General features: G+C 38.1%; 1 protein-coding gene across 1 annotated transcript; it reads right to left on the reverse strand.

Annotated features, from left to right (window-relative positions):
* Positions 1-2,084: 2,084 nt before the first annotated feature.
* RSL24D1 (ribosomal L24 domain containing 1) lies at positions 2,085-17,932 on the reverse strand. Its single transcript, XM_045395484.2, has 6 exons — positions 17,805-17,932; positions 13,388-13,501; positions 11,668-11,740; positions 6,787-6,850; positions 4,086-4,171; positions 2,085-3,001 (listed from the first exon to the last, which is right to left on the reverse strand). The coding sequence occupies exons 1-6, from the start codon at positions 17,883-17,885 to the stop codon at positions 2,928-2,930; spliced, it is 492 nt and encodes a 163-aa protein (XP_045251419.1). The 5' UTR covers positions 17,886-17,932; the 3' UTR covers positions 2,085-2,927.
* Positions 17,933-18,696: the final 764 nt, after the last annotated feature.

Consider the following 18,696-nt stretch of genomic DNA (forward strand, 5'->3'; position numbering starts at 1 on the left):
TAAATTATCCCTTAAGATTACAGGAAACTATTCATTTTTTCAAACTAGGAGGAACCAAAAACGTATTTCCCCTTCCCACTCTTCACAACAGAAAATGCTGATGCAATGAGATGCTCTTCTTAATAATAGAACTTTCTGGCTGACTTAAAGGCTAAAATTGACATTTTAAACCATACATGTCCTTGTTTTTGTTAAGTGGATTTCACTCAATTTAGCCACAGTCATCCCCAAACCTTAACAGTCTCCACCCTTCTCCCAAGTCAAATCCCACTGCTGTTGTTAAGTTTTGTGTGGCCACACACAACCAATCCTAATAGCTAACATTTTAACACTAGCTTACTATGATGGTGGCCTTTAACTATTTCACATGTATTAACTGATTGAATCCTTGCAAAGAATTCCAGGGTTGGTCTTGTTACTATCTTCATTTTTTCAGATGAAGAAACCAAGTCACAGTCAAGTGTCGCTCTCTTAGCTGTTATCTGGGCTTGTGAAGACTTGATATACGAGGCTCTGGATAAAATCCTACATAAATGCAGGGAAACAGACGTGTATAAACACAAATCACTAACACCTTGATCTTCTAGTTCTGTGGTAAAGGAGCAGGTTACCTAGTCCTCAAATTCTTCTACCTATATCTTTAAATGGGAATAATGCTATCTGCTTCATGAGATATTGTGAAATAGGCCAATCTTCTCAAACTCTTCTGAACTCAAACTCTTCTAAACTTACTCTTCTAAACTCTTCTCAAACTCTTATAGATACAGAAGTTTATTCACAAGATAAACTTCTACCTAAGGTTTCTATTTTTAAGAAATAAGAATTTTTAAAAATAGTTTTTCTATATTCTGACAAGGTACTGTAAGGTATATGAGTTAAGGATATCCCTTCCCATGATTTCCAATCCTATATTGTTCCAACCTGGGCAACATGGTGAAACCCTGTCTCTATGAAAAAAAAAAATAAGACAAAAATCAGCTAGGCAAGCTGGAGTAAGCCTTAGTACCAGCTACTTGGGAGGATGAGGTGGGAGGATGGCTTGAGCCAGGAAAGCAGGAGTTGCAGTTAAGCCAAGATCACGCCACTGCACTCCAGTCTGGGCAACACAGTCAGACCGCCTCAAAAAAAAGGAAAAAATAAAAAAACAGTTCCCCGTAGTAAACATTTTGCTTTGTTTCACTACTAGCTACTCAGCACAGGCCTCTACCAAACAACCTGAAACAAAGTAGCCTAAAAGTATTATACCATAACAACCTCTCAGATACCATTTTCTTTTTTTTTTTTTTTTTTTTTTCAGACAACATTTTCATGGGAAGTGATCCAAACAGGCTTAGAGGGTTATGGTGGGATGGAAAAAAAAAAAAAAAAAATTATGGCATTTGTATCCATATAGTTTAGAATGAGATCTGGGTTCTCAAAATTCTATGAAATCATGAAAAGGAAGAAAACTGTTTGGATGCTAAACTTAAGATGCAACATCAGCTCTTCAATTCAGCCCAATTTCCCCCAAATTGATGGTCGCAAGGCACGGGCACCTTGCTCCTTCGCTGGCAGTGTAGGACACTTGTTTCCTAATCAAATGTAACTTTTAAAATGTTTATTTCTTTAAAAAATGAATATGGTATGTAGTAAAAACTCAAGAAACTTTACAAATGTCTTTCCTCACATGTATCATTTCCCCTAATCTTCAATCAATAATATTGTTTACAAAGAAAAATACCCAGGCAAAACCACACTGGAACTCAGCTCTCCTAACACTTGGTCCAGGCATTGGTCTATAGCTTTAGTTTTACTACCTAATACTGAAACAAAAAATGAGCCATTACTTTATAATTATGGAAGGCTAAGAATTAGTCATTTATTCTACATTCTACCTTAAAAAAAAATTACGCAAACTGATAGTTACTTAGTATCTTTAACATACTTAAAATTATAAACAATGTAAAAACACAGAAACATTAAGTATCTATTTCTCTTTAATTAAAAGTATCTCCTACTTAAATGGGATGTGTGGAGGAAGATTTCTTCTTCCAGATAATCAATACTTCATCTTTGTTTAGTGCCTTTAAATAATAAATATCACATTACTTTTTAAATGGTTTTATTTTACGTACAAATAATGAACATACGTTGTACCCATAAATTCTACCTTCCAAAATCAGCAGCTTTTTAAAAGAAAACCACATAATAACTTTTAAAAGGCGCTGGGATTCCTCTGCTTCTAGATCACTGCTGGGCTAGAAAAATAAAGTTTGTTCTACCAGGAATCACAAGTGAGAACTGAATATTCTCCAAAGTGGAAATTCTAGAGTGTAGTGGCACTCCAGGCAAAGATTATTCAGTTCTCATCCCCAACATCCACAACTACCTATCAGAAGGGTTAAACCAGGTCAAAACAGTCCAGCATAATTTAGGTTTCATCAAACAATGTCATTATGCTCTTCTAAGATGCAAATAAACCAAAACAGGAAATACTAAAACAAAAATAATATCTGATACTGCCATACAAATTGTTAGTTCCTTTTTGTATCCCCCTCTTCTATAACATTAACAAAGAGAATATTTTACCACAAAGAATATTTTATTTTATACATCACTAGCCATGAATTTTTGCCATTAGTTACTATACAAATGCTGCCTAGTGCCATTACCCAAATGGCATAACCATTTTACATCCACAATTCACTTCTATAGTTATAAGCAGAATTTTCATGATTTACTTAAGTACATCTATCAGTGAAGATTTAACACTGAGATGCAATCTAACATCCGTAATACCTGATGTTATATAGAAGGCAATGTAGGAAAGATGTATTTTAATCACTTTTCATTTAAGTGACCTTATGTAAAAAATAAGATAATTTAGCAGTTCCAAGTATCCAAAGGGTCTTTTCAAATGTACACAAAAGAAATGGTTACAGAGATTTTTAAGGAGCATCTTCCATGTCCACATCCTCTTGTAACTGCTGTACCATTTTCTCTTCCAACTGCTTCCCTTTGCCTTTAATAAAAACAAGTAAAAAATAAACAACTTAATTCAATGTGACCTTACAGAATTCACATCAACACTTTATAAAGGATCCTGCATGTTTTAAAGTAATATAAGCCATTCCTAAGAAATTTAATAACAGCTAAACTAACATAGGTCTTATGATATGTCATGCATCAAATAAACATTCTACATACATTTGCTCATTTCACCCTCCTAACAACCCCCATTTTAAATACGAGAAAACTGAGGCTCCAAGACAGATTAACTTGCTGAAGGTCACTCAACTAGAAAGTCATATAAGTCAAAGCGCTGGCATGAACTCCGGCCATCTGGATCCAAGGTCCCTGCTCTTAACACTGTTCTATCTACCTCAAAAACGATTACCTAAAAAATTAGATAACAATGGTTCCTTTCTGGTGCTTTTTGACTATCAGTTTGTTATCATGTATATGTGAAACAAATGCTCCAGAATTTTGTCTACTTTAATAAAATTTGGTACAAAAATAATACAAGTAGATTTACACAAACGTACTCAACATGTGATTACAGAATTTGACCTTTACTAACATTTCTTTCCCTTTAAGTGATCTACCTAAGTAAATTGCATAAGAGACTGTACTTGGTGTTAGCTGAGTAAAAGAAACAGTAGTCCAAATTTTAGTATCAGAATCACCTGGAATGCTACTGAACAGTGGCTCAGACTCAAAGAGCCTCGGCCTATGTATTTATACTAAGTTCCCCAAGTTGGTAATTCTGAGACCGACCAAAGTTTGAGAAACACTAATATAAAACATTGTCCAAAAATCATCTATAAAACTATTGCTCAAATAATTTTGCTTAACTTGGGGAGATACGGAACATAGAATTCAATGAAGGGAAAAAAAAACACCATATAAATAGATTACAACTGGGAAATACACTGAATAAATTACATTTTAATAGACCAAATCATATCATACATTTACTGGGAAAGATAGTATTTAAAGGAAAAAATACCCAAAGTTAGTTGGTACCCAAATACACAGACCACAAAAATCTAGATTTTTCATTTTTCTTTTTAAAGCAGTAAACTCCTGTGCAACATAGTACTCACCTGCAAGAGGGGCTCGGATAAGATGGATGTTTTGCTTGACTTCTTTGATATCCTGAACTTTCTGTAGCTCTTTATTTTTCTTCAATCTACAACAAAATACATTAAAGCCAAAATTTCAGTTGCTAACACTGCTTTAAGCGGCATCAGTTCACAATACAGCTTCTAAATGTTGTTACTTCAGTTAGCCCCACAGATGGGGAATGGAAACATGATGGCTGCCCTTCTGTTCACTCCCCTTTCTTCTCCCCACAACACCCCCCATCCAGCAGCAGCATCAACACCAAGTGAATAAAGAGCCTCTCAGTTCTCTCACATTATTCCCAAATGGCAAGTGGTGAACATAACCTAAAAGAGATGTATACCTTACACTTATTCCCAAATCTAAGGTAAGGTCACCTGTTAAGCCCTCACAAATGTACATTTTCTTCCCTAACAACTCAAACTTGTGGTTTTCTATTTCGTAATTAGCTCAAAATAGGATTCCTACCCTACCACAACACTTGTTCATGCATTCATTCTTTGTACTTAAGAATGGCACAAAATGGGAGCTCAATATATATTTGCTGAGTAAACGAAGGATGTGAGTCATGAAAAGAAGTAGTGCTTGGCTGGGCGCGGTGGCTCACGCCTATAATCCCAGCACTTTGGGAGGCCAAGATGGGCGGATCACGAGGTCAGGAGTCGAGACCATCCTGGCTAACATGGTGAAACCCCATCTCTACTAAAAATACAAAAAATTAGCCGGGCGTGGTGGCGGGCACCTGTAGTCCCAGCTACTAGGGAGGCTGAGGCAGAAGAATGGCAGGAACCCGGGAAGCGGAGCCTGCAGTGAGCCAAGATGGCGCCACAGCACTCCAGCCTGGGCGACAGAGCGAGACTCAGTCTCAAAAAAAAAAAAAAAGAAAAGAAGGAGTACTCTACTACATAAAACAATCTTTAACCCTTTAACTGTTACAGTGCCTAGATCTTTTCTTCTCAAAGAGATAAATCTCTGTTATATAATTTTTAAAAAACCATTGGGTAATTAAAAGAGCACAAAACACATGATATTCAATAAAAATGCTAACAGACTAGTCCTCAAACATTTTTCTGAAATGCTTTAAAATTTTTAAGCCACAAAGCTGCTGGCACGTGCTTCTTTTCCTTGACATATTCCATAGCAATTAATTTTAAAGCTAATGGTCCTGCTCTGAAAAGAATAGCTGATTCCAAGCTGGGGAAGGGGAAACATCTTGTTACCTATGAAACATGAATGCACTCAAAGAATGAGGAGAACTGTCAAAATGACATAACAGTCTGCCTGAAGGAACTCCCACAGGCCAAACGTGGGCCACTTAGAACATCAAAATAAATAATGACAATAAAGAATTATAACCCAATGTATACCATAAGAATCCATGAATACGGCCGGGCGCGGTGGCTCAAGCCTGTAATCCCAGCACTTTGGGAGGCCGAGACGGGCGGATCACCAGGTCAGGAGATCGAGACCAGCCTGGCTAACATGGTGAAACCCCGTCTCTACTAAAAAATACAAAAAAAGAAAAAAAAAAAACTAGCCAGGCGAGGTGGCGGGCGCCTGTAGTCCCAGCTACTCGGGAGGCTGAGGCAGGAGAATGGGGTAAACCCGGGAGGCGGAGCTTGCAGTGAGCTGAGATCCGGCCACTGCACTCCAGCCTGGGCCACAGAGCCAGACTTCCTCTCAAAAAAAAAAAAAAAAAAAGAAAAAAGAATCCATGAATACACACAGATGTAATATGAGTGAAGGAATAAATCTTGAAATTGATGGAAAAGAGAAAGTTCTTTCTTACATGAGAAAATCAACTAAAAAATGTAGAAGAAATGATGGAATTAGAAAAACCACCATTTGGCAACAATCACAACAATAGTAGTAACTGATTCAGGCAAGACTCTAATGAAAACCAAAACCAGTAGGTACAAGTTTGAGGAGTAATAGGCTTTTTACTGAATCTCTATGTATCTCCCCCAAGAGATGTACTGATTATAAGGAAAACAAACTAGTAACCTTCCAGTGGAGAAACCTAACAGACATCACCTTAATCAAATGATCAAAGTTAACATCACCAGAAAGGTGACATCACGTGCTTCCCGATATGATGCATGAGAAGGGTATGCCATCATTTCTGTGACATCCCTGCCAAAGGCGCCTAAACAAAATCTAACGAGGAAGATATCAGACAAACCCAAATTGAACAACATTCTATACAATAACTTCACCTATACTCTTCAAAACTATCACTGTCATGTAAAATAAAGAAAGATGAGAAACTGTCCAGATTAAAGGAGCCTGAAGAAATATGAAGGACTTTCCACTGCTATGGACGTAATCAGAATAACTGGTGAGGTCTAAACAAAGTTCATAGATTATATAATAGTATTATATCAATGTTAATTTCCTGACTGATAGATAACCACACTGTGTTTAAGAGAATGTTATTTTTAGATTACATACACTTCAGTATACTTAGAAGGAAAAAGCGTTATGGTCTTCAATACACTGTGACAGGGATAAAGTAAATGTAAAGTGCTAGCAGAATATACAAGAGTTCTTCATATTATTCCTGGAAGTTTTTGGTAAGTCTGAAGTTATGTCAAAACAAAAAATTAAAAAAAAAAATACGAATGCCTCTAAATATCTACTAGTAATTACTTTCCAAAAGTTACTCCACATAAATATTCATACCTGTTCATTATAAATTTAGCTTGGCGTTTCTGTTTGATCTCTTCAACTCTCTTCATTGCATCAACTACAAAAAAGTTCATAAGAGTTAGCAAATGTACGCACATTCAAGCAGTATGATCAACAACTGCATTAACAAGCACTTCTTTATTATTCTGATTTAGAAATGAATTTACATGAAAAAAAATCATTACAAAAACAATCCCTACTCAAAAAGCTGAAGGTATATACTCATGGCCATCATCACTCTCAACATTCTGTCTAACAAGTATCATTTCTCTAATTTTTATTTGACAAAAGTCTCTGTTGCTGTTAAATTTTCCTTCCACTTTAAACCAATCCAATGCTTTTCAAATTTTACTATAAAGAGAACTTGGACTATTGACAACTAATCTCATTCTTAACTTGTAATTTCCATGAATAAAGACAGCATCTTTCTGGTTATGAACACTTAAAGTGCCTGGGATATGGTCAGCACATGATATTGGCAGAATGAACCAATCAATCAATACTAATATGTTCTAGACCACAAAAATCCAACTGTTTTAGAAAATGTCTACAGGAGCGCTGGCTAAAAGGGGGCTGAGTTCAACTATGCTCTAAAATCTCTATTAGTACTATCCAATGAAAGACAAACCACATATGAAATTTTAAATTTTCTAGTAGCCATATTTTTTAAAGTAAAAAGGAACAGGTGAAAATTTAATGATACATTTTATTTAACCCAAATTTTCCAAATACTGTCATTCAACATGCAATCTATATAAAATTATTAGTGAATTATTTTATTCCTGTTTTCATATTGTCTTCAAAATCCAGCATTCATTTCACATTTACAGCACAACGCAATTTAGACTAGCCACATTTCAAGTGCTCAGTGGCTCAGACACCACAACTTCTGATCTAGCTCTTTACAGTGTAGTCTGCAGATCTACAGAATAAGATATTTATATAGTCTTAAAGTATCTCCCAAAAGTACACTTATTCATTAAAAAGAGTAAAACGGTAACACAGGATTTCAGGCCCCACACAAACCTGTATCTGAATCTACATTTTAACAAAAACCACCAGGACAATCTTTAAGACCTCTAGTATTAAAGCAACATTTACATAAATAATTCTAAGAAAATGTCAACTATAAATCTGCATATGCTGTAGCTCAGAATTAATAATATGCTGGATATGTAACTTTTTTTCTTTGTCTTTCAGCAAAAATAAGGACAAGTTCTAGTACTCAGAAGCATTTCCACACTTTAAACTTATTTAGAAGGGAAATAAACACAAGTGGCAGGAAAATCCTTTCCAAAGAGTAATATACTCTTTCAAATTTCCAAATATTCCAGAAGATTGAAATATTTTGAACCTAAGAAGCATCTGACTGTACAATTCACAACTACAAAGATATGGAACCAACCTAAGTGCCCATCGACCAACAAGTGGGTAAAGAAAATGCGGTATTTATACATGATGGAATAGTACTCACCCAACAAAAGGAACAAAACAATGTCTTTTGCAGCAACTTGGATGGAACTGGAGGTCATTATTCTAAATGAAGTAACCCAGGAATAGAAAACCTAATACTGTATGTCCTCACTTACAAGTGGTGGCTCAGCTATGGCACGCAAAGGCATACAGAGCAATATAATGGACTATGGGGACTCAAAAGTGGGGGTGGGGTGGGGTAAGGGGTAAAAACTATATATTGGGTACAATGTACACTACTCAGGTGATGGATGCACTAAAATCTCAGATTTTGCCAATCTACAATTAATCCATGTAACCAAAAAAACCACTTGTACCCCAAAAGCTACTAAGATTAGAAAAAAGTTCAACAAAAATAAAATAAGTAAAAAGTTAAAAAAAAAAAAAACCTGAAGACATTAAAAATTCACCTGCAACACAGACAGCCATGAGGGATAAAGTGCAAACTACTTTTCCTGGTATTTTTGAAATTCTAACATACTACTGTTTCTACAGACATCAATACCTTAACAAAGGTTGTTCAATCCATGTCCTCACATAATTTGATAATGTAAGTAATGAACATACAACTCTTGTCAACAGATTAGTTTATAGACCAAATGATATTGAAATATGAGGGGTGTGGAGAATCAATAAATCTCTTAGAAGAATAATATATTGTTCTGGAACAATACTGAAAACAACTTTTATTAATTGTGTAAAACACCAGGAAACAATCTTAAATTCCAAAGACTCTCATCCTATATACCTAGCACTCATACTGTCCACTTAGCAGATCTTCTTAGAAAAAACTATTTTTAGGATCCCAGTAAAAAGGAAAGCAGAATCAGTGCAGGGAAAAAAAAAAAATCTACAAAGCACTGTTTCTTACAGAATTTACAGATGTACAAATGACGGGGGCAAGAGAATGAGACTCTGTAATAAAACCTAACAGAAACAATAAAATAGGAGTACTTAGTAAATGCACCTAGAGGGCAGAGACTGTGTGTGACCTGTTCATCTTTGTATACCACAGGCAGTGCTTAATAAATGTGCAATGAATTAAAAGAAAGTAAGAACTGCAGAGAACATTACCATTACAGCATGTGAAGTCATACAGAACACAGCAGTATTTCTCTCGAGCAATATAACACGAAACTAGCATGGTGGACCATAGAACTGATTATTCACGTATCACTGAAATTGGATATGCACCTCATTTCAACAACCACCTAAATACCCACTAAGTCAAAGCAGTCACAAAATATGTAAAAATGATCTGGAGCTGCCGTCTTCAAGCAATAACAACAACAACAAAAGCAAAGGTCAAAATGAAATAAAACTGAATGAAATCCAGAAATGCTTCAGGACAGGCACAGTGGCTCACGCCTGTAATCCCAGCACTTTGGGAGACTGAGGCGGGCGGACTGTCTGAGCTCAGAAGCTTGCCACCAGCCTGAGTAACATGGTGAAACCCTGTCTCTACTAAAATACAAAAAAAATTAGCCGGGAATGGCAGCATGTGCCTGTAGTCCCAGCTACTCAGGAGGCTGAGGCAGGAAAATTGCTTGAACCCGGGAGGCGGAGGTTGCAGTGAGCCGAGATCACACCACTGCACTCCAGCCTGGGCAACAGAGCAAGACTCGTCTCAAAAAAAAAAAAAAAAAAAGAAATGCTTCAGGACTTTCCAATAATGTCCTTGATAAGGATGCCTTTTGAAATCAATTTAATAATCCTATAAGTTAATCTCTTTAGAAATCCTTGAGTTTGAATAAGTGTTATTTCCTTATCAAATAAACCCAATAAAAATCAATTGCTTTTCAGAAATTAACTCTTCCTCTAATTATAAAGCAGAAGGAAAAGACTTTTAAAAAGGGGGTAGGAGAGACCCAAAGGGTACAATAATTAGGGCTAAGTATAGAAAAGGCAATTCCAAATCTAAACTCCAATTTCTCCACATGGTCCAGGGTAAACAAAGCTTTAGAACAAGCTTGACCAACCCACAGCCCAACATAAATTCGTAAACTTTTTTAAAACATAAACAGAGTTTTTTGCAATTTTTTTTTTCTTAGCTCATCAGCTATCATTAGTGTTAGTGTATTTTATATGTGCCCTAAGACAATTCTTCTTCCAATGTGGCCCAGGGAAGCCAAAGATTGGATGCCCCTGGTTTAGAAGGTGTAAATACTACTACAAAGGTCCACACATTTTCAATTCTTCCCCTGAAGTCTCGTGACTGACTGGAGTACAGAAAGGGATGCCCTGCCTATGATCTATTAGGAGAGTAATAAAGTTTGTGGAATTCTAAGCCTTACAGACTCTGGTTAACAAACCACATCACCCCCACACCCAACACTAGAAATGGCTACAGGCTGCACAAAGGTAACCATGGGAAGAAAAGAAGGCAGGGCCGGTGCCCGGCGTGGTGGCTCACGCCTGTAATCCCAGCACTTTGGGAGGCCAAGCCGGGTGGATCACTTGAGGTCACGAGTTCAAGGCCACCCTGGCCAACACGGCGAAAACCCACCTCTACTAACAATACAAAAATTAGCCAGGTGTGGTGGCATGCGCCTGTAATCCTAGCTACCCAGGAGGCTGAGGCAGGAGAACTGCTTGAACCTGGAAGGCAGCGACTGCAGTGAGCCGAGATCATGCCACTGCACTCCAGCCGGGTGGACAGAGCAACACTTTGACTCTCAAAGAAAAAATAATAATAATAATAATAATAATAATGATAATAATAAAAAGGCAGGGCCAAGGGTCCCAAACATCCAAACATACACAAATGTTGTAGAACCTACAAGCGAGCTTAAGGGATTAACTTTTTCTACATATGGGACTTTTTTCATTAAACTTTCTGCCTACTTCAGGGAAAAAAAGAAAAAACTAGGTATTATTGCTTTTAATTTCAGAAGATTACAACTTCATTTTTTACCTAAGTCAAACACTTAGAAATTCTCAGGACATTTGTAATGATGACCTTAAGCACTACACTTTTTAATTTTAATTATAAGGTATACAGAATACAAGTTTATATCCTAAACTATACAGTCTAAACATGTGAAGTGTGTTAGGTTTTGTGTGTATTTTAACTGTCCCACACTCACCCTAAAACGGTATTTTCCTTCTCTATTTTTTTCAGCTACTTGTATGTTTTTACACCTCTGTGTGGGCACTTCAAGTAGTATCAAAGTGAATAATTACATTATTTTAAAATGAACACACCAGCCAATTGTTAAAAAAAAAAAAAAAATGATAAAAGATATGACTACAACAGAACCATTAAAATGAGGATAAAATAATAAAAGCCAGGCGATGACAAATGGAAAATTCAATATTTAAACAACAAGCTGACACTTAAAGTTATAGTATTATCCCAAACCAGTCTCTCCTCAAAATTATTGGTATTTTTCTGTGACTTACTAGTTTTATTCCATAGCTCTCGCTGGTATTTGATAGGTTCATTTCTACGTTTTTCAAATTCAAATGAATTATCCTGTAAGAGGGAACAGAGGAGATAAAAATAAAGTTTTAAGAAAAGTAGAAAGGAAATATTTCTTAAAACATCTTCCTTTTCATAAGTGTTCTGAGTGAACATACATCAAGATTCACCCGTCAGGGTGATCTCAGAGAATACAGGTTTTCAAACTTTTTCTCCTTTCACACCTCCCTACTGAAAACATAAAACGGTGATTCTCAAAGAGAGAGGAGGAGTCGGTAACACCTCCATCCCTCAGAATGGCGTATGACAATTACAAGGATTACAAACTGAAAAACCTTCCCCATTTCCATTCCCAGATATGATTCAAAGCCAGAAAACTCTGAATTACATTGAACCATATGAAACTGCCATTTTTCACAGATCAAAAAAAGTCAACATCAAGAATTCCATGTCCTTCCTGTAGGAGACAGAAAAAAAGAGAGAGAAAACTTCATATGGTTCAACCAAATATCTATCTGTTATAGCAAAAAGGTATGAAAACTATATATATCTTCAAACAAATGAGGTGCTACTCTGCAGAATATAAGTCAGGCCCTACATTTCTTCAGATCTCCTCCAAAGACTGTTACCATTGCTAGTGGCTGGTATTTTTACAGTTAATGATCCTTTTAATCTTAAAACAATTTTGGAAAAGCTACAGGTATTTCTTGGTTTTCAAATCTATCTGACAGGCATATAAAACAGCACCACCTCTGGATTTAGCTACTATTTCTTTTATATATACACACCTTTATTCGGAGCATAATAACCTCAGCCACAAGCTAAATAGTAATCAGTAAATGTGACTGGCAGTCTTTCCTCAGGCAGCTGCCACTTGCATTTAGGCTGCTATGCTTCTTCTCGTCCAGAATGAAAATTATTTTTGTGACAGTAATTATGATTTGGCCTTGCATCTGGTCAAACGATACTCTTTACATTCACCGCAAAGCTCTGGTATTAAGGAAGCCAGGAAAGGGCTTGATGGAAAATGCTTGCAGATACTGACTGCCCTTTAGCAATAAAAAGGTGGGAAAGGGGTCATAGGTTTGGTGGGTAAAGGAGGCCATGGACGAAGGGGATAGTTTAAAAGATCTTCCTCCCTCAAAGGTAGCCTGTACTGCATTTTCATCTCCTTTCTTTACAGGGACTGAACGTGGACAGCTTCAAAATATCCTTTTATCAATTCAATGTAACAATATAATGATGGAGGCTCACTCCATTAAATTTTCTTCCCCCTTGACTTAGCTCTAGTCCTCCTCACACCAACACTACTAATTTCTCTGCTCTCAGATACAAAGCCCTGCTAAGGAAATCCAGAAACCAATAAATGAGTCTATTATAAACTTCACCTGAGCCTTGACTGCTGTTCAGAAATCCTTTCTCTTAACTTCATCTCAAAATCTTTCAGTAGCAATTCCCAACTTCATCTCAAGCCATTTAAATGATTTTCCTTTCTCTGCAAGAGCTAAAAATAGTAGCTCCACAGAATTACAGTTTTCAGGACCATGTGAGAATGAGATTATTTCCAAAGCCAAATACAAATAAGGCACTTATTAATCATGTTATAGGAGGCCTTGCCATGACTGATTAAATGACATACACCCTTCAAATACTAAAACTGTGAAACGTGTAAAAACTCTATTGATAGCTAACTGTACTCACCACTGTAAGCTCTTTACCAGCCGCTTTCCGGAATGCCTTGGTCCACCTAACTTTGCGAGGATTGCGCTTCTTTTTAAAGTTTTTATGACATTTAGATTTGCAAAATCTGAACACCTACAAGAAAAGTTAAAATATTGAGAAGTCAACATTAAAAACTTTTCTATCATAAGATGTTACTCCTGCTACACAAAAAATACATGCCCTTCTACTTAAACTGCCATTTAGAAATGTGTAAGATATATCAGATTAAATGGAAACAACTATTTTTTGACTGTCAAACATCATCCCAACCAAAGGCTAAGGGCCCTGAAAATATTATTTTAAATTACTAACCATTTGTATAGAATAACAGAAAAATTATTTCAAATAAAGGGAATAGTTTAAGTAAAGTCACTTAAGTCCTTTCTTAATTCAGGATAATTTTCAAAATTCACTGTCTCTATACCTCAATGGGAATAAAAGTTTCAAACAACCATTCTGAAATCTCCTTTTGAGTCTTTCCGTCTTCCTTGTTGAAAGCACAAAATAATTTCAAAAGCAGCTAAAACTGGTGCTCTAATAGATTTGTTTTCAACTTATCCATAGATCTGCCAACAACATTCTTTACTACTTTAACCCTCCATCTTCATCCTAAAAGATTTAATCCTTTAATAGTGCTAACTTACAACTTGATGATGCTTCAACATGTTCCTGAAATGGCTTATTAGGACTCATTTTATAAATCTAACAGTATTATTTTGTTATTTCGTAATGCCTTAGAACACACTGCAATTTGTGTATGCCGCTGGAGAAAGTGGGAAGACAAAAAGTAATTATTTGGGGTTTGTGGATCTTGGTAAAGAAAATTAAGTTGAATTATACCTAGAAGGTATGACAGATAAATAGGTCAAAATAAACAGTACAAACACTTCAAACTAAATAAGCCTGTGTGTGTATCACAAATCATACCACTTTTCACCTTCTATATATGTTGCCCTATGGGGAACCTCAAGTAGGTCACTTACACACAGTAGGACAGTTTTCTTAGAGACTGTTGCTATTAGTTTAATCCGATCCAGGCCCATACCTCCTAGAGAGCCTTCTCCTAAGAGACTAGAGTGAAAGCATGTCTATATCCTTGAGTTAATTTCAAATGGACTAGAAAATATAAGAACTACTAAAATCTCCTGGAGTAGCCTGCTATGAAATCATAAATAAAAAATGAATACATTAAAATCATTGTGAAACGAAATTTCATTTGCGTATTTTCAGCCCAAAATACTATTACCTTTTTAAATAAAAGCCTCCCACATTTAATATCTATTAGATGACCCTTAGGCAAATTCCTTTTTCTACTATTTATCTAGCAGGAGGACTAAACTTGATTTGGCTCCTCTCAATTCCAAATAGATCCAATGAGGAATCTACTTGGTTCCTTATCTAATAGGTATTACCTGAAAGGCACAATGAAGGATCTAAAGAGACTTGGAACCAGAGGAGGTGTGAAGGGGATTCAATCAGCAAATAAGGAGTATCTATGTGCCTGATGTTGTACCAGTGCTAAGGATACAAGAACAATTAAAATTTGGTACTCTACCTTGAAAAGCTTAGTCTAGCAATGTGATAGTCTCACTTTGCGATCAAGAAAGACCGAGATCTGACTAGGATATAAACAATGGGATAAAGCTATAATCATGTATAATGTAACATGTAAACACATATGAGGAAGTGATTAAATCTATGGTGGTGTAAGAGGTGGATGGCTTATGTGTCAGGCAAAGCTTTATGTTCTCAAGTTTCTCTTTTAATTTAGTCCCCTAAATGCTAACATGCTAACAAATGATCCCCCATACCTTGGACTCAAAGGTCTTCAAACTTTTCTTATTCCACTAATTCAACATGTTTTTGTTTTTTTTTTTTTTTTTTTGAGTCGGAGTCTAGCTCTGTCGCCCAGGCTGGAGTGCAGTGGCCAGATCTCAGCTCACTGCAAGCTCCGCCTCCCGGGTTTACACCATTCTCCTGGCTCAGCCTCCCGAGTAGCTGGGACTACAGGCGCCTGCCACCTCGCCCGGCTAGTTTTTTGTATTTTTTAGTAGAGACGGGGTTTCACCGTGTTAACCAGGATGGTCTCGATCTGCTGACCTTGTGATCCGCCCGTCTCGGCCTCCCAAAGTGCTAGGATTACAGGCTTGAGCCACCGCGCCCGGCCTCAACATGTATTAAACCCTCATTAAGACTGTATTTTTCCTGTTTGCAAAGTATGTGCAAATATGGAGAATTAGCATTAATTCTACCCTTAATCCATTTATGCCTAAGAAGAGTAAAAGGTGAAGTTTCTATTAACAACAGTCTCAGAAACTAAGAGAATAAAGGCAGAAAGACTAGTTAAAGCCTGGGAAACATAGCAAGTCCCTGTCTCTACAAAAAAAAAAAAAAAAAAAAAAAAATTTAATCTCCCCGTCTCTACAAAATTTTTTTTAATGTTGGGCATGGTGGTGCACACCTGTAATCCCGGCTACTCAGGATGCTGAGGAGGTAGGACTGCTTAAGCCCAGGAGACTGAGGCTGCAGAGAGCCATGATCACACCACTGCACTCCAGCCTGGGTAACAGAGAGTGAGATCCGGCCCCCAAAAAAAAGACTATGTAAGAGGCTATAATAGTAAGTGCCTAATCTGAACTAGGGCAGGAAAGCAGAAAGAAAGCAAAGACACCATTATTTTTTCAGAGGCAGGATAGGTAAGTCTTGATAACTAGATACAAAAGGTGAAAGATTCAAAGATGACTCTCATGTTTCTAGCAAAACTATTTGGGCACTTAAGAGTGGTATTAATTCACAGAGCAAAAAGATTTGAGGTACTAACGAATTCTCTTTCAGTAGGCCCACTGTGAGGTACATCCAGTGGAAAATTCAGATTTGGAGCTCAGGAGATTTAGACTTGGAAATCAAGAACATAAAAAAGGTGAGATACTTTTTCTTTATTAGTGCTTCAGGCCCTCTATCTTTTATTTCCTCCATCAACTCTCTTCTGGATCCACTGGTCTTCCTTAGGCCAAGCTGACTCCCAACCAACTCAACATTGTCCTTATTCTTCATCAACTTAACTTCCACTGTGTCTACCAAATTAATACCCAGGTCTTGACAGCTCTCACGATCTGTCGTTCTAATTCCAGTATCCAGCTGACAAGCACCCTGGACGAAAATCACAAAATCGTAACGAGATCATGTATAAAACCATACTGCCTACTCTGAATTAGACTCCAACCTGGCAATCTTTTGGTCCATTTTTATAAACTTCTTATCATGTTCCTGAGAGCAAGTATTCAAAACCTTCTACGTTCTTTTACCTTACCACACATAGCTTTGGTCCCTCATTTTCAGCTGAATCCCTTGCATCTAATTAATGGGGTCAATATCTTTGATCTGTTACAGAGATATAAAGTGAAGTCAGACTTGTAATTCTTTAGCATGTCAAATTCACCTTAATATACAGATTCTTAGACCCTCTTCCCCTCCCCTAAAGATTCCAAGCCAGTAGATCTGGTGGAAACCAGGAATCTGTAAACGCCCAGTAATTCAGAAGCAAACTTAAGAAGTCAAATTCTGAGCAACAATGTGTTTCTCTGAGAAAGAGAGGAACGGGATTCATTCTGTAATGACAGGACAAACTCATGTACCATTCAAAACGTCTTTCACAACTAGGACTCATTTAGTATTTACGTTTATACATTTACTATAATTATACTTTGTAGCCCTACGCCCAAGGCTCTATCATCATTTCCAATCCAGTCACTTACTCAAACAAGTGGATTTGCACCGTTCTCTGCCTTTTCTCAAAATGTTCACTTTCCTACCACTTAGAAGGCCCCCTCCGCTCTTTCTCCCGCAAAATTCAGGATCCAAGATAAATATCACCTCCATTCTGAGTCTTTCCGTACGGGACCCTCCCCAACTCACCCGCAGTACCTAATACAGTACTACCTGCAGTAGACTTAACAGATAAGTCTACTATTAAGCAATACGGAACACTTCCATCAACCTCTACACTTTAGTATGGACCTTAGCATAATGCCTGACAGCGTATACACTCTACAAAGTTTACTGGATTCAAGAACGTGGCCCACGTACACGAGTGGCCAAACAGCCCTCACAGACATCCAAGATTCCTGGTAGGCGCCAGCTGGGATCGCTCCTGAAGCTCCACGCTGCCAACGCCACCCAAGGGTGGCCTGGTAGCCAGCGCCACTCGGGACACCGGGAAGGAGAAACGCCCGAAGCGGAACGCTGAGACCGGAGACCCAGTTAAGCCACCCTCCCACGGGAACAGGGGGAGCAACCAGGGCCAAACCCGGCAGACGCAGAAGCACCCGGCACCTAGTCGCCGCGCCCAGGAACCGCGGAAGCTAGGCTGAAGCGCAGACTGGTCTCGGTCGCCTACCTTGCAATCGTTGCGGACGAACATCATGCCGTGTCCAGGGTAGATGGGCCCCGAACAGAAATAACACTTCTCGATACGCATGTTGAACCCGCGTGGGACCCCACCAAACAAACGCCAAGCTTGAAAGGAAGTGACGTAGCCGCGTCACCGGAAGTGACCTTCTTCCCCCTTCCCCCGACCGGAAAAAGGCAAGCGTCCTTAGTTCTCGCGGGTCAGTTAGACGAGAAGCGAACACGACTGTGCCTGCCGCGGCCGTGCGGTCAAAAGCGCTGCCGTTTGACGCAGGCGCAGAGCTGCAAACTAGACCTGTTCGCTCTTACTTTGGGGAAATACGGTTTTGCGCCACCTTCTGAACTCGCTCTCACAGCGCCTATTTTTTTTCTCTCTGTATGTCGGCATTTACGCACGTTTTATGTATCTTTGGTTTGTGCTTTGCTCCGGAGTGCTCTCGAGTGCGCTGTCTTAACTCGTTTGTCTACTGCCTGCCCTAAACCAGCCCTCGATTCTCGTCCCATGGTGACTTGCAGGGTGTAAGCGGCGAAGAACCTGCAATCCAGCGTTGCTTCTTCAAACATTATAATGAAAACGGTTGAGTCGTTGATGCTCCAAGGACTTTACCAGCAATTTTTTAAAATATAAAATCGTGTTCTCCGCCTCCCGCCTCCCATTTTAATTAATATACATATGTAGTAAACAAATACTTTCGGCTGGGCGCGGTGGCTTACGCCTGTAGTCCTAGCACTCTGGGAGGCCGAGGTGGGCGGATCACCTGAGGTCAGTAGTTTGAGACCAGCCTGACAAACATGGAGAAACCCCGTCTCTACTCAAAGTACAAAATTAACCGGACGTGGTGGCGCATGCCTGTAATCCCAGCTGCTCGGGAGGCTGAGGC

The sequence above is a fragment of the Macaca fascicularis genome, chromosome 7 (assembly GCF_037993035.2).
Source record: "Macaca fascicularis isolate 582-1 chromosome 7, T2T-MFA8v1.1".
NCBI lineage: Eukaryota > Metazoa > Chordata > Mammalia > Primates > Cercopithecidae > Macaca > Macaca fascicularis.